The 13,211-nt window shown below is 37.5% G+C and overlaps 1 protein-coding gene across 1 annotated transcript; it reads left to right on the forward strand.

The window, feature by feature from the left end:
- Positions 1-945: 945 nt before the first annotated feature.
- On the forward strand, positions 946-3,082 carry LOC144999879 (uncharacterized). The gene is made up of 2 exons (XM_078959039.1): positions 946-2,594; positions 2,736-3,082. The coding sequence occupies exons 1-2, from the start codon at positions 1,002-1,004 to the stop codon at positions 2,958-2,960; spliced, it is 1,818 nt and encodes a 605-aa protein (XP_078815165.1). The 5' UTR covers positions 946-1,001; the 3' UTR covers positions 2,961-3,082.
- Positions 3,083-13,211: the final 10,129 nt, after the last annotated feature.

Genomic DNA, 13,211 nt, shown 5'->3' on the forward strand with positions numbered 1-13,211 from the left:
ACATACAATTGTTGTAAAAAAAAAATCAAGATAGACCTTGTTAAAAAACCTAAATGCAATTCATAAATAATGATTAAAATCGAGCAACGTTTTATTCATAATTTTAGACAATGAACCTTTCTAAAGCATATGGGTAGAGCGTATGGTTCCGATTTAAGATAACGTCCCGATGATAGCAATGTTTCGGCTGCTAAAACCCTAGCCGACGCTCGTTTTCTTCTTGTTGGTCACCACCTAATTTTAACTTTTTACATTTTTCGGCAACTAAACCTTAGCATTTGTGCACTTTTCTGACGAGAGGGTTACATATATGGACGTAAAATGGGTCGTAGATGGTTGCGGATGGTAGAAAAGGAAGGAGAGGATGCGTGTTTCCGATGAGTATAAAGAGAGAAACAACAAAGAAAAGAGGAAATGGCCTACACTCTCACCAATAATATAATAAAAAATAAAGGTATAAGGTTTGGTGGTTATAATATAACTTTAAGAGGTATATTTTTTACTTTGATAAACAATAAATTAATTAAAAAAATACAAAAAATACACTATACCTTTTTTTAAGTCTAGTAAGAACCGACTGACAAACACAATAAGAAACTTCCCATTTAAATAAAAAAAATTAAACACCAAAAACTACCCAAGTCACAGGACCATTCTAGTAACAAAAGGAAAAGAAAATGCTTATGTCACCCAACACGACCTTTTAGACTTATCATATTCGTCAAACACACCGACCCACAATTTGATCACATCCATAACCAATGATATTTACTAGATATATCTTCTGCAGTTGCCACTTCATTTGGTATGCATCCACGTGTCCCCTCCATGCTACGTGTCAAGCAACCATAGCTTACATCACCAATAAGTTTCTATCGCTTAGCCAGGCCTTCTTATAAATCCATTCACGTTCTACTCACGAACCACAAATTTCATCACCCAGTAATCATTTCATCCAACTTACATTAAAGTTTCGTTTGCATTTTACACTAGATAATCCAATGGCATCACATCAAGAAGTTAGGAGCAAGGAACAGAAGGCGGAGACCGCTGCAAGGGCTGCCGCCGACGAGCTAAGGGACGTCAATCGTCAGAGACAGATAGGTGGCGGCGGCGATGTTGTAGTAGTCGAACGCCGTGAACAGATACAAACTGATGAAGGTCGACCTGGTATTGTTAGCAGTATAATTCAAACCGTCACTGGTACCTTAGGCCAGGCTAAGGATGCTTTCACCGGGAAAACCCATGACGCGACGGAGAAGACAGCGGAGGTTAGTGGGGAAGCTGCTGAGAGAGGGAAACGGATCGGAGAGGAGACAAAAGAGAAGGCTGGAGAATACAAAGACTATACAGCACAGAGAACAAAGGAAGCTGCGGATGTTACAGCAGAGAAGGCAAAAACAGGCAAGGATGCAACAATGGAGAAGGGAAGACAGATCGCTGATAAGACGGGAGAGTACAAAGACTACGCAGCGCAGAAAGCTAAGGAAGCTGCGGATGCTACAGCAGAGAAGGCGAAAGAAGGTAAGGATGTAACAATGGAAAAGGCTGGAGAATACAAGGATTATGCGGCGGAGAAGGGAAGACAAGTCGCCGATAAGGGAGGAGAATACAAAGACTACGCAGCACAGAAGACGAGGGAAGCTAAGGATACAACAATGGACAAAGCCGGAGAGTATAAGGACTATGCAGCGCAGAAGGCAAAGGAAGCCAAAGACACGACAATGGAGAAGACAGGAGAGTACAAGGATTACGCAGCACAGAAGGGGAGGGAAGCGGCTAACAAGGGCGTAGAATACAAAGACTACACTGCACAGAAAACGAAGGAGACGGCGGATGTCACGGCGGAGAAGGCGAAAGAAGCTAAAGACACGACTATGGAGAAACTAGGAGAGTACAAGGACTATACTGCACAGAAAACAAAGGAGGCTGCCGATTACACTGCTGATAAAGCTATAGCCGCTAAAGATTACACAGTGGACAAGGCGGTGGCAGCGAAGGATTATACAGTCGATAAGGCGGTTGCTGCCAAAGATTACACGGCGGAGAAAGCAAAAGCAGCCAAGGACGCGACGGTGGATAAAATGGGGGAGTACAAAGATTATGCTGCTCAAAAAGCAGTTGAGGCCAAGGATTACACCGTTGATACGGCGGCAGCCACCAAGGATTACACCGTCGACAGGGCGGCAGCCACCAAAGACTACACCCTTGACAAAGCGGCGGCCACTCGAGACTACACGGCGGAGAAGGCAAAAGCAGCCAAGGATGCAACCGTGGATAAAATGGGGGAGTACAAAGATTATGCTGCTCAAAAAGCTGCTGAAGCTAAGGATTACACCGTCGATACGGCGGCAGCTACCAAGGATTACACCGTCGACAAAGCTGCGGCAACCAAGGACTACACCCTTGACAAGGCGGCGGCTACTCGAGACTACACAGCGGAGAAGGCAACAGAAGGGAAGAATGTAACTGTGGGGAAGGCGACGGAGTTGAAAGACGCCGCCGCTGAAGCTGCCAGGAAAGCCATGGATTTATTGACTGGAAAGAAAGAGGAAACCAAAGGGAAGCTTTCTGAAACCAGTGGCGCCACAAAGGTCAGTCGGATGTGATAAAATTAAATCAATTTTTCGTTTTTGTCGTGTGTAGTAAACTGAATTGATAATGTATTATATAATACCCAACATTTACTAAAATGAAATCCGTAGAGAAATGATATTTATGATTTATTTGGGTAGGAAATGTTTGATAATCGAACCAAGGAGGATGCAAGGAAGCGAATGGAGTCGATGAACCTGAAAGAACATGGTGGAGATAATACGGTGGAGGTGATGGAGGTGGAAGTGGAGGATATCTCGCCGTTGGGAACAGGGTTGCTGGCAGCGGTGGACGTGGATGACACCCCATTAGGTACGAGGGGCGGAGGTACTCGGGCAAGTCCGGTGACGGATGCAAGGAGATGAGCCACGGCGGCGATCGTGGACTGTGAATTTGCATGAATTGATGTGTTGATTTTGCGTTTTGTAGTTGATGTTTCTCTATGAAAGAACTTATATAAATTAAGTATTGTGTGGGATAACTATTTGTATTATTATCGAAAGCCAAATTTTGTTTTTGATCTTGATCCGGTTATAGCACTAAGTTTTGTTATTTTGAAGCAATTACAAATTGGGTTGAGGTGAAAACGTAAGATAAATCAATTACCTTCAGCAACTGTCCTACTTAAGCGAAACTTTTGTCAACAATTATTCAAGTATTATGGTATCGATATACATGACTATTGTATTTTGGTCCATATATGATTTTAGTTGTATTTTATTTTGATTAGTAAAAAGGATCTATTTATTTCTTTATCTATTTCTCTAAAGATAACATTGAAATCTTATTTTTTGGTTAAAAGATGACATGATTTCTTCTTACTCAAGACTATATAATGACAAGACTGTATAATGACAAGAAAGTAAATTGCAAATCAGTTTAATCAAAATAGCTTTTTGATTAATGAGAAACTTGCTCAAAACCTTAATTGTTTGCTCAAAACTCAATTGTTTACATTACTCTACAATTACCGTCTCATTCCCTAACACCACAATCATTTATTCCTAACACCACAATCATTTATTTTGAAAGAGAAGGTTTCCTCTCACCTAAAGAATGGACCAGAATGGATCAAAGAACGACGGCCTACGCATTGCAACCAAAACATTACTTGGCAAACTAGTATACATTTCGGGAACTCCAGATCCCCCTAGTTGAAGACTATCACCCACAATTAGAACCATCTAAAATAACGTCTATGGATCCATTACAAATGTCTCGTCCCAGAAGACCATCACTCAGGTTTCACTGATCGAGCAACGCGGTTATTTCACGGACCTTTCTATTCCTAGTTAAAGTGTAGGCCTTTTGGACTTAAGTTGGGATTTGGTATTTCGACCCAGGTGTTACTATCATTTCTAGGCATCGTTTATACTTAACAGTTCCCTAAGACAAGACTATATAATGAAAACTTAACAGTTCCCTAAGACAAGACTATATAATGAAAAGAAAGTAAATTACAAAACAATTTAGTCAAAATAGCTCTTTGATTAATGAGAAACTTGCTCAAAACTCAATTGTTTACAATTACTATCTCATACCCTAACACGGCTAAGACAATGTTAGGTTCTAATAACCGACTTGCTATTAGACTGGAATTAGGAAACATGACCAACTTGCCATATTATGATTGCTTGGTCTCCGGTCCTACTTGACTTAGGATTCCAACAATCACCCCCGAATCTCTAAGTCTCCGATTAGGTTTTAGAACACGGACTCGTCGCTGTCGCCATGTTCCGAAAAATCACATTCTTGTAATTTTTGGAGTCATTCCGAACATTTAGAAGCAAAGTGATCCGGTTTGTCACACCGAAAACAAATCACCTTAGATCGGTCTTTTTTTCCTATTTTTCCGATTTCTGTCACAACAACAATTACATTTTTTGCAATTGTTGGAATTGGGTTGAATTAAATCAGAATTGTTATTGGGTTTTTGTTCTTGGGCTAACTTGGTTTTTTCAACCCGTGTAGCCCACTAGCTTGACTTAACCCGGATAACCCATTTGATCCTTTCCACTTTCCCTTTGTTCCCGACGAGTTACCCCTACCAGCCGACGAGCCACCTCCTTCAGACATCGATTTCACAAATAGGACCTTCAATTAATCTGCCTCACTGATATCTTCTTCCCTTATTCTTTCTTCATATTATTCTTTCTTCATATGCTTTGAGCCTTCCGTCGACATCTTCAAATCCCACTGTCTTCAAGTCCAATACCTACTCAAAGGAGGCAACGATCTGGATGAACTTTGATTGGGGCAGAGTTTTGAGGAACTTCTTTACCAACTTCGATTCATCAATGGTTTCTCCAAGGGCTGCTGATTTGGACGCGATTCCAGATAACTTTCCAACATAGCTATCAATTGTTTCAGACTCCTACATCTTCAATCGATCAAATTCTGCATTAAGGGGGGGTTTGCAATCGAGCCACTCTCACACGATCAACACCTACATATCTCGCCTTAATTTCTCCCCAAAGTCCCTTAGCAGATTCTGTTGGGTTATGAGCATTCTAACACTCCTAAGTGTACATGCAACCCTAAATACCTTGGATCTATGTTTTCTCTATTATACATGCAAATATGAACATCCAAGGTATTATCCTAATCTAGCATACAAAATATCAATATAACAAGATAGAATACATACCTCTTTAATGGTGCTTGTCTTCATGAAGCTTGAGTGCTTAGTGCCCCAAGTGTGACACCTCAAATGGTTCACACAACACCAAATACACTTGGAATAACTTGAGAGGATTCTACACTTCATAAAATCGGCTAGCCCTCTCTAGAATAATACTAGTGGCCGATTTTCCTCAAGAATAAGATGCTTATATAGTTATACAATTAGGGTAAACCCTAATTGTCATGACTTTCCATTTCCTTGGATCCATGGGTTCAAATACACCATGGAGCATCCATGGAGCATCATATGGGTTTTGGCCCAACTAGATAATCCATGGAGCATTAGCCCACTATACAAGTATGGATGATTTACACAATCAACCCATATATTTAATTAGTCTTCTTTTGATCACTTAATTAATCCTAGATTAATTCTTGATCAATACTAATTAAATAATCTTATTATTCTTATTATTAATATACTAAAACTTATAATATATTAATAACCATAAGTGTCTTATTTCTCTCATTATAGTCTATCCAAGTGCATGATGCCATGCAACCCAAATGGACCATGCCGGGTCGGGTCAAGTCTTACCAATTATAGTTATGGACTTAGACATTAATCCAACAGTCTCCCACTTGGATAAGTCTAAAACTATTATTGCGTATGACTTCAGGAACCAACTGGCAATCGTAGCTCTCAAAAGCTTCTGTCGAACTCTGACCTTGTCGATAAACGCTGACCTTTGTCAATGACTTGTCCATTAGATAAGGGATCATATATTCCTCCATTCTAGATATCATATGGACTGAGACATGGATTATAATCATTCTCTCTGTCCATTAGTTGTTTCCCGATTTCCGATTTATGACGACTGACTAAATGAACAAATCAAATCAGTCCTGGCCCGGCCGAGCACTTCCATTTGTCATCATCAAATCATCGAGGGGCCCACAGATATCGCTTTTATCCCGAAGGTAAAAGGAATGGATAAACTTCGACTCATATGGCTTGTTCTACTACTTGTTGAATCATACACAAAGACACGTTTTATAACATCGAGTTACCAATGCGTTTCGTGTAATCAATGTACTATCAACTCATAGTAACAACTCATATCTCTAGGTTTGAAGAATATAAGATATTATCGTCTCATGATCACTCGTGATAAAATCCATGAAGTGATTCCAATGAGCGCGGGTTGAATCCAATACTCAGAACTTATGAGCACTCATGAGTGTTGTAGCCCTTTGTCCAACAACTTAGACCTCTACAAGCCAACCCATGACAGTCTTAATTCATATCTACTTCCAACATATGACCGACTGTGGATGGTTTGAATAACGTAGTCATTCCGGAAGAATAACCTAGTTTATTCGGGAAGTCAAAACATGCAAAGTGAAACACAATAATAATTGAATCCAATATGGTCTCAGAACTTATGAATATAAATAAAACACCTTTTATTTATCACCATATGATTACACATTATTCATTGTATATTGTTTCAGCTATCAACATTATTCTTGAATTTAAAACAATAGTTGTCCCATGCTCCAAGCATGTACACTATGTTTTTCTAAACACTAGTCATGCCATACACCAAGTATGCATACTATGTTTGTCTATGATCTTTACTTTGTGAACTAGATCAATTGAACATAACTTCAATGATTCTCTTTTCACACTCCCAAATCCTTACTGCAAATGCAAGAATTCCAAATTCATGCCATTTACAGAAATCTGTTAGATTCTAAACTTATATGCATTGATCCTCTTGTAATGATTATGCACAAAGTCAGAAAGACTTGGCAACAACCATTACAGAGTATTCCAAAGGAGATCAATTCCTTGGAAACATCCTTCTTGCATTAAGTTTCCTTAATCTTGCACAGATTGAAATTTCTGACTTTGAAACATTTCCAGATTCATTTTGACTATCACTTCTGAACAAGAGTTGCCTCCTTACAGATTATGTCAATATGGTCCTTCTAGAATTATCACTATACTTCCAACTGTCCTTGAGCAACCAATCTTTGGTAAACCTTAGATTTTTCTCAACAATTGTTTAATCCTTTTAGTCATATCCAATTCTAAACCTTTTCCCTTCTTAATGCCCTAGGCATTTGGAAGGCATTTGGAAAATTTTAGAAAGGATGAATATAGCACATGTAATCGATCCTATATCCGAAGCATATGGGACACGATTCATGATGTCTCACATAAAGACTAAACCAGTCTTTTGCTATAACATTTCCATTTCAATTTGCCAAGTTCTCATAATTCAGATTATGAAAAGGGATGCCGTAATCATAATCGAATTTTAGAACGCAAATAATGGAACCATATACAGAATTTCCTTATGTTGAGCCATTCCAACATGAAATTCATATATATCCTTGACTAAATGATTAAAACCTCACGATCTAAGCTTATAGATTTGAGATGAAGTATAATTTCCTCTCCCTTAATTATAGCAAAACAACTCTTTCCGAGTTGAAACTTTTGTTTTCTATAATTAACATTGCTAACTTGCAATACTTATCATAATTATCATGCTCCCACTAACATGATGATTATTAGCATAACACTTATGCTCCCACTAGCTTTGACATGTAATCAGAAATCAACTGGACTTCTAGGAATCAATACTTTATTGACTTACCAAAGTTCAGATTTCTGATACTAGATTGTTTTGATAAGACTTTATCAAAAACATACACCTTCCCTTAGATAGCACACTTGTGTGTCTAAACAATTATGAAGAGGGATGCCGTAATCATAATGGTTAGACCTTTTTGCCACTTCTCACAAGTCCAGGTTAGTGTGCCGGTAAACCACACACGCTCCACTAACGACTTTGAGAATGCAAATATTACAATTGCTATCTAGCTAAAATCTACTTAGTGGAAGTGTTTCCTCACCATCATTTTCATGAATCGGAGAGAAACCTTATGACACTTAGATTTAATGGTGTATGAGTTCCTACCCATATGAATTTGTCAAAACCATAATCACAAGACAAGGATAATGACAAATCCAAAACCATATGGATTGAACTCAATCTTAATTTCTTGCCACCTGGCAGCTCAAGGGCCTACCATTGCTTCCAAGTTGTTGTGCAACACATTGAGAACTCTAAGAACTCATATGCGAAGCCAACTATAACTAGAATGGGCACAGAATATGTCAACACGATAGGTTATAAACCTCAAGTCGTGCGCTAGTGAAGAACTTCAGGTTTCATTCTTGATTAGTTCTTGAGAATTTCAAGACCTTTAAGACTCCCACTGTCCTCTTGACCTATAAGACTTCCTTGTCAAACGTCCAAGAGATAGTGTGGATTCTAATCAAGACAAACACTTCACACAATTGGCCGAAGTTGGTCTTTGTTTTATCCAAAACATCACAACTTACCAATTTCAAATGTACAAGAGTAGAAAACTTTTACTCTTACATTTGTCAAGTGTTTTAAACCTTCTTTAAGACATGTCACTCAAATTACAATCTTGGAGTATGACTCTAAGACTTGTATTGGAACGAAGTATGACTCATCTTCTTGATTTAACCATTTCAACAATTCAAGATCCCTTCTTCTTAGTCATAAGAATGAACTAAGACTTCCTTAGAGAACTAATTTTGATATGGTTTCTTAATCATTAAGATGATCACAAAACTGATACTAAAGTACTCTCCCATCTTTTCAGATTTGAGAAACTTTTATCCTTCTGCCTAATTTGATTCTTCTTATTCGCTCTGCCTTACATTGGAACCTTTTCCAATGTCTCAGAGTTACACTTAAGCTTGTAAGTATAATCATATTTACTGAGCTTTAGTAAACTATGACGAATAACTTTATATCTTTTGTGGTGGACTTAATCAGTGCACATGACTATGTACTCGATCCCTTAGTCCATTACTTGACTCACACATCCATGTGAACAAGTAATTAGTCTTAATTTTTCCAATACTTGAAAGTTCTCATTCATCATGCTATACACCTTGCATGATTCCAAGTTCCTGTCCAATTGAGACTTGGGTGATGAGAATCTTTCCTTTATTTGATAAATTTAGACATTACCACAAATGAAAGAATCAATTTCATATTTCCACTCTTGCTATTAATGGAATCATATAAGCAACAATTTTTCCTCAAATGCCATTGTAAGGATATTTTAAAATAAATAAAATCAAAAATTTCTTTTATTTTAAAACTATGCGGAAAAACTTATCCTTACAATACATATGAAAACTTGTTGTTATCTATTCCTTAGCAATGTCTCATAACTCCTAAGAAGTAGCTCAAGAATCCGATCTTCAAACTACGCGATAGAAATCCATCTACGCGATCAGACTCAGCATATCCCTTCTTTTAAGTTCCTTTACTTTTCTTTGATTCTTAAAACATTACCATGTGACCCAGTCACATCATGTATCAGGAATCTCAGAATAGAAACTTAACAGAGTTAGATAGTGGACTTTACCTGAAGTAGAGTCAACCTTATTGACTTTAACATCCTTAGGTAAATTTGGCAGCTTCGCAAATAATGACCCTTTCTTTGGCAATATAAACATATGGACCCTTTGATAATGGTACACGGGACTATCACAGACTTAGTTTTTCTCTTTACCATTTGATCAACCGAGTTGACTATGGCCGATCCCTTTCCATTGGGAAGAGAATACTTTTTCTGGATTTCCTGTGTCACTATTGTCAATGTCCATAGAGTTTCAGGAAGTTGATCTTAGCAAATAGATAAGATCATTAAGGGTCTTGTCATAGTCTGTTTCATAGGTGTTCCAAAAGAACTCACTATGTGACTTAGAAAGTAGTTGAGCCACTAACTTTCTCAAGACTTTGACACCCAACTCTCCCGGCTTGTCAATATGTGACTACATCTCCAAGATGTGATCACACCTAGACCTTGCCTTGCCATTAGGGCTTGAGTGATCTTAAACTTTTCAAGAACTTGTGGGGTAGGGAGAATAATTTGGAGGAGGTGAAAGAAGTATGATATCCATGGGACATCATCTTCATTTAGGAAAGCTTGTTTCAAGAGATTTGGGAAGATCATAAATGTCTAAACCAGACATGTTATGGGAGATATTCAAGATAGTTGATCTTAAAGTCCTTAATATGACACCCAATATGAAATATTAAGGCTAGGACCCAACAAACTATTTTATAACTTAGAAGAGGTATGCCGTAATCCAAGCTATAAAACAATTTGAAGGTAGGTGAATGACGATTCACCAATTTCCACCAAGATAAACGAAATGTATTATTAGGTTTTAATTGGCTTTGAAATTCCTAGATCTTTTGAGATTCATTGAACTGTTCAATGGCATGTTTCAATCTCGAGTGTGCCCTTCAGGTTTTGTGATTGGGATGCCGAGGATCACAAAACAAGGTGTGAAGTAACCATGCAAATTACTTGGTACCCTTAAGTGTTTACCCCTCAATCGATGTGCCGGTTAACCACACACGCTCCATCGATACTATGATAAACATTAAGTCACCCTTCGCCTACCTTGTTAAATACGAGTTAGTGTGCCGGTTAACCACACAAGCTCCACTAACCGACTTAAACAAAGTGCAAAGTGTAATTTCATGGATTAGCACCTTATTCACATTTTCCTAAGTAACTAAGATTGAGTATTATTAAAAGTTTAGTTACTTAGTATTTATCATTAATACTTTTAATGAAGGGAGAATTATAGTCATGTCAAACCCGTTCGGCTAACGACCCACCACCGGTCAAGCAAGCGGTGGGTGAGAGTGAACACCCATTAAGTTGCCATTTTATAGGCAACAACCTTATACCTACCTTATAGACCGGCTTCGTGAATGAGGCGTACTAGCGGTAAGACCGACTTTACTCTTATACATGTATATATTATTAACTTATAATATTATAAAGTATAAGGGTTGAATTTTAACTTTTAAAATTCTAAGGGCTAACTTGGAATTAAAGTATTCATAAGAGAAAACTTTACAAATTCCAAAACTTGAGGGCAAGTTTTGAAACTATTAAAAACTAATTAATTCCATAACTTATATGTTTAAAGTAGTTTTAATCCAAAAACTCTTCAAGTTCCATAACTTGTGGACAAATTATGGAAGACTTTAAACTAATAAAGACTTAACCTTTTCTTTATTTTATAACTTATAGAATTAATTAAGGTTACATATTTTATTTATTTATTTATTAATGAAGTGACTCTTGAACCTCCATAACTTAAGGACAAGACTCTTCATCTTTGTAACCATTGCCCACTTTTATGAGTTTTTATGAAACTTAAATGTGACTTTTCATATAACTTGAGGACAAGTTACAAAAACACATTTTAGAATCAACTCTTAGATTAATTTGGATTGAAAACAACTTTTTCACTCAACTTTTCTATTAATATAAGCAACTCATAAGAACAAGATAATTCAAATCAAACTTTTTCATGTAATTAGTCTAACCTTTAAACTAATACAAAACATGAATCTATTGACAATTATCTTTGAAAATGGATTAGCATGAACATTACCACATTAAAAACAAGTTTATAAGTTCAAAAACAACTTAGGGTAATGTTCCTAGTCCATTTCTAGCCAAAAACCTCGAAGATATGCTGTCTGGGGTCCAACTCGTCGAGTGCATGAACACAACTCGGCGAGTTGGATGCATTTTGCCTTGGACTCGTCGAGTCCCTTCATGGACTCGGCGAGTCTGCTGGGATGACAGCACCAATTTCGATTTTTCAGCTTCTATTGCAGGTCTAACAAGAAAACAAGCCTAGGCTCTGATACCACTGTTGGGTTATGAGCATTCTAACACTCCTAAGTGTACATGCAACCCTAAATACCTTGGATCTATGTTTTCTCTATTATACATGCAAATATGAACATCCAAGGTATTATCCTAATCTAGCATACAAAATATCAATATAACAAGATAGAATACATACCTCTTTAATGGTGCTTGTCTTCATGAAGCTTGAGTGCTTAGTGCCCCAAGTGTGACACCTCAAATGGTTCACACAACACCAAATACACTTGGAATAACTTGAGAGGATTCTACACTTCATAAAATCGGCTAGCCCTCTCTAGAATAATACTAGTGGCCGATTTTCCTCAAGAATAAGATGCTTATATAGTTATACAATTAGGGTAAACCCTAATTGTCATGACTTTCCATTTCCTTGGATCCATGGGTTCAAATACACCATGGAGCATCCATGGAGCATCATATGGGTTTTGGCCCAACTAGATAATCCATGGAGCATTAGCCCACTATACAAGTATGGATGATTTACACAATCAACCCATATATTTAATTAGTCTTCTTTTGATCACTTAATTAATCCTAGATTAATTCTTGATCAATACTAATTAAATAATCTTATTATTCTTATTATTAATATACTAAAACTTATAATATATTAATAACCATAAGTGTCTTATTTCTCTCATTATAGTCTATCCAAGTGCATGATGCCATGCAACCCAAATGGACCATGCCGGGTCGGGTCAAGTCTTACCAATTATAGTTATGGACTTAGACATTAATCCAACAGATTCCACCTCTCCTATTTGCATGATTAGATCGTCTGGGATTGCCTGATACAACAATCCTATTGCAAGGTAATATTACTATTCATTCTCCAGGATCTATTACAGTCCAGGCCTTATGGATTCTGAGAACTACCTTGATCCTTAGTGACCAGACCGTGTAATTTGTTGGGTTCAGCATAGGACATGCTATAATGGTTGACACAATCTCCTTCACTCTCACCGGAGGGGTCTGCGCACCATCTTCACCATCCGACATGTTGACCTAGCTTGTCAACAGGTAACAAAATCGATCTCACAGCCTTCGATTCCTTAGCTTTGATACCAATTAATGAAAACAAAGTAAATTACTTACGATGTATAAAAACACGTTAAAAACCAAATAATATAATTAGAAAAATACCATTTATAAGACAAAAATTAAAG

This window comes from Lactuca saligna, chromosome 6 (assembly GCF_052625555.1).
Source record: "Lactuca saligna cultivar CGN05327 chromosome 6, ASM5262555v1, whole genome shotgun sequence".
Lineage (NCBI taxonomy): Eukaryota > Viridiplantae > Streptophyta > Magnoliopsida > Asterales > Asteraceae > Lactuca > Lactuca saligna.

What these genes read in the sequence shown, in the direction of transcription:
- LOC144999879 (XM_078959039.1), top strand. Translation starts at nt 1,002, where the DNA reads ATGGCATCACATCAAGAAGTTAGGAGCAAGGAACAGAAGGCGGAGACC. An exon ending in AAACCAGTGGCGCCACAAAG is followed by an intron (nt 2,595 to 2,735) that starts GTCAGTCGGATG and finishes TTATTTGGGTAG; the next exon opens with GAAATGTTTGATAATCGAAC.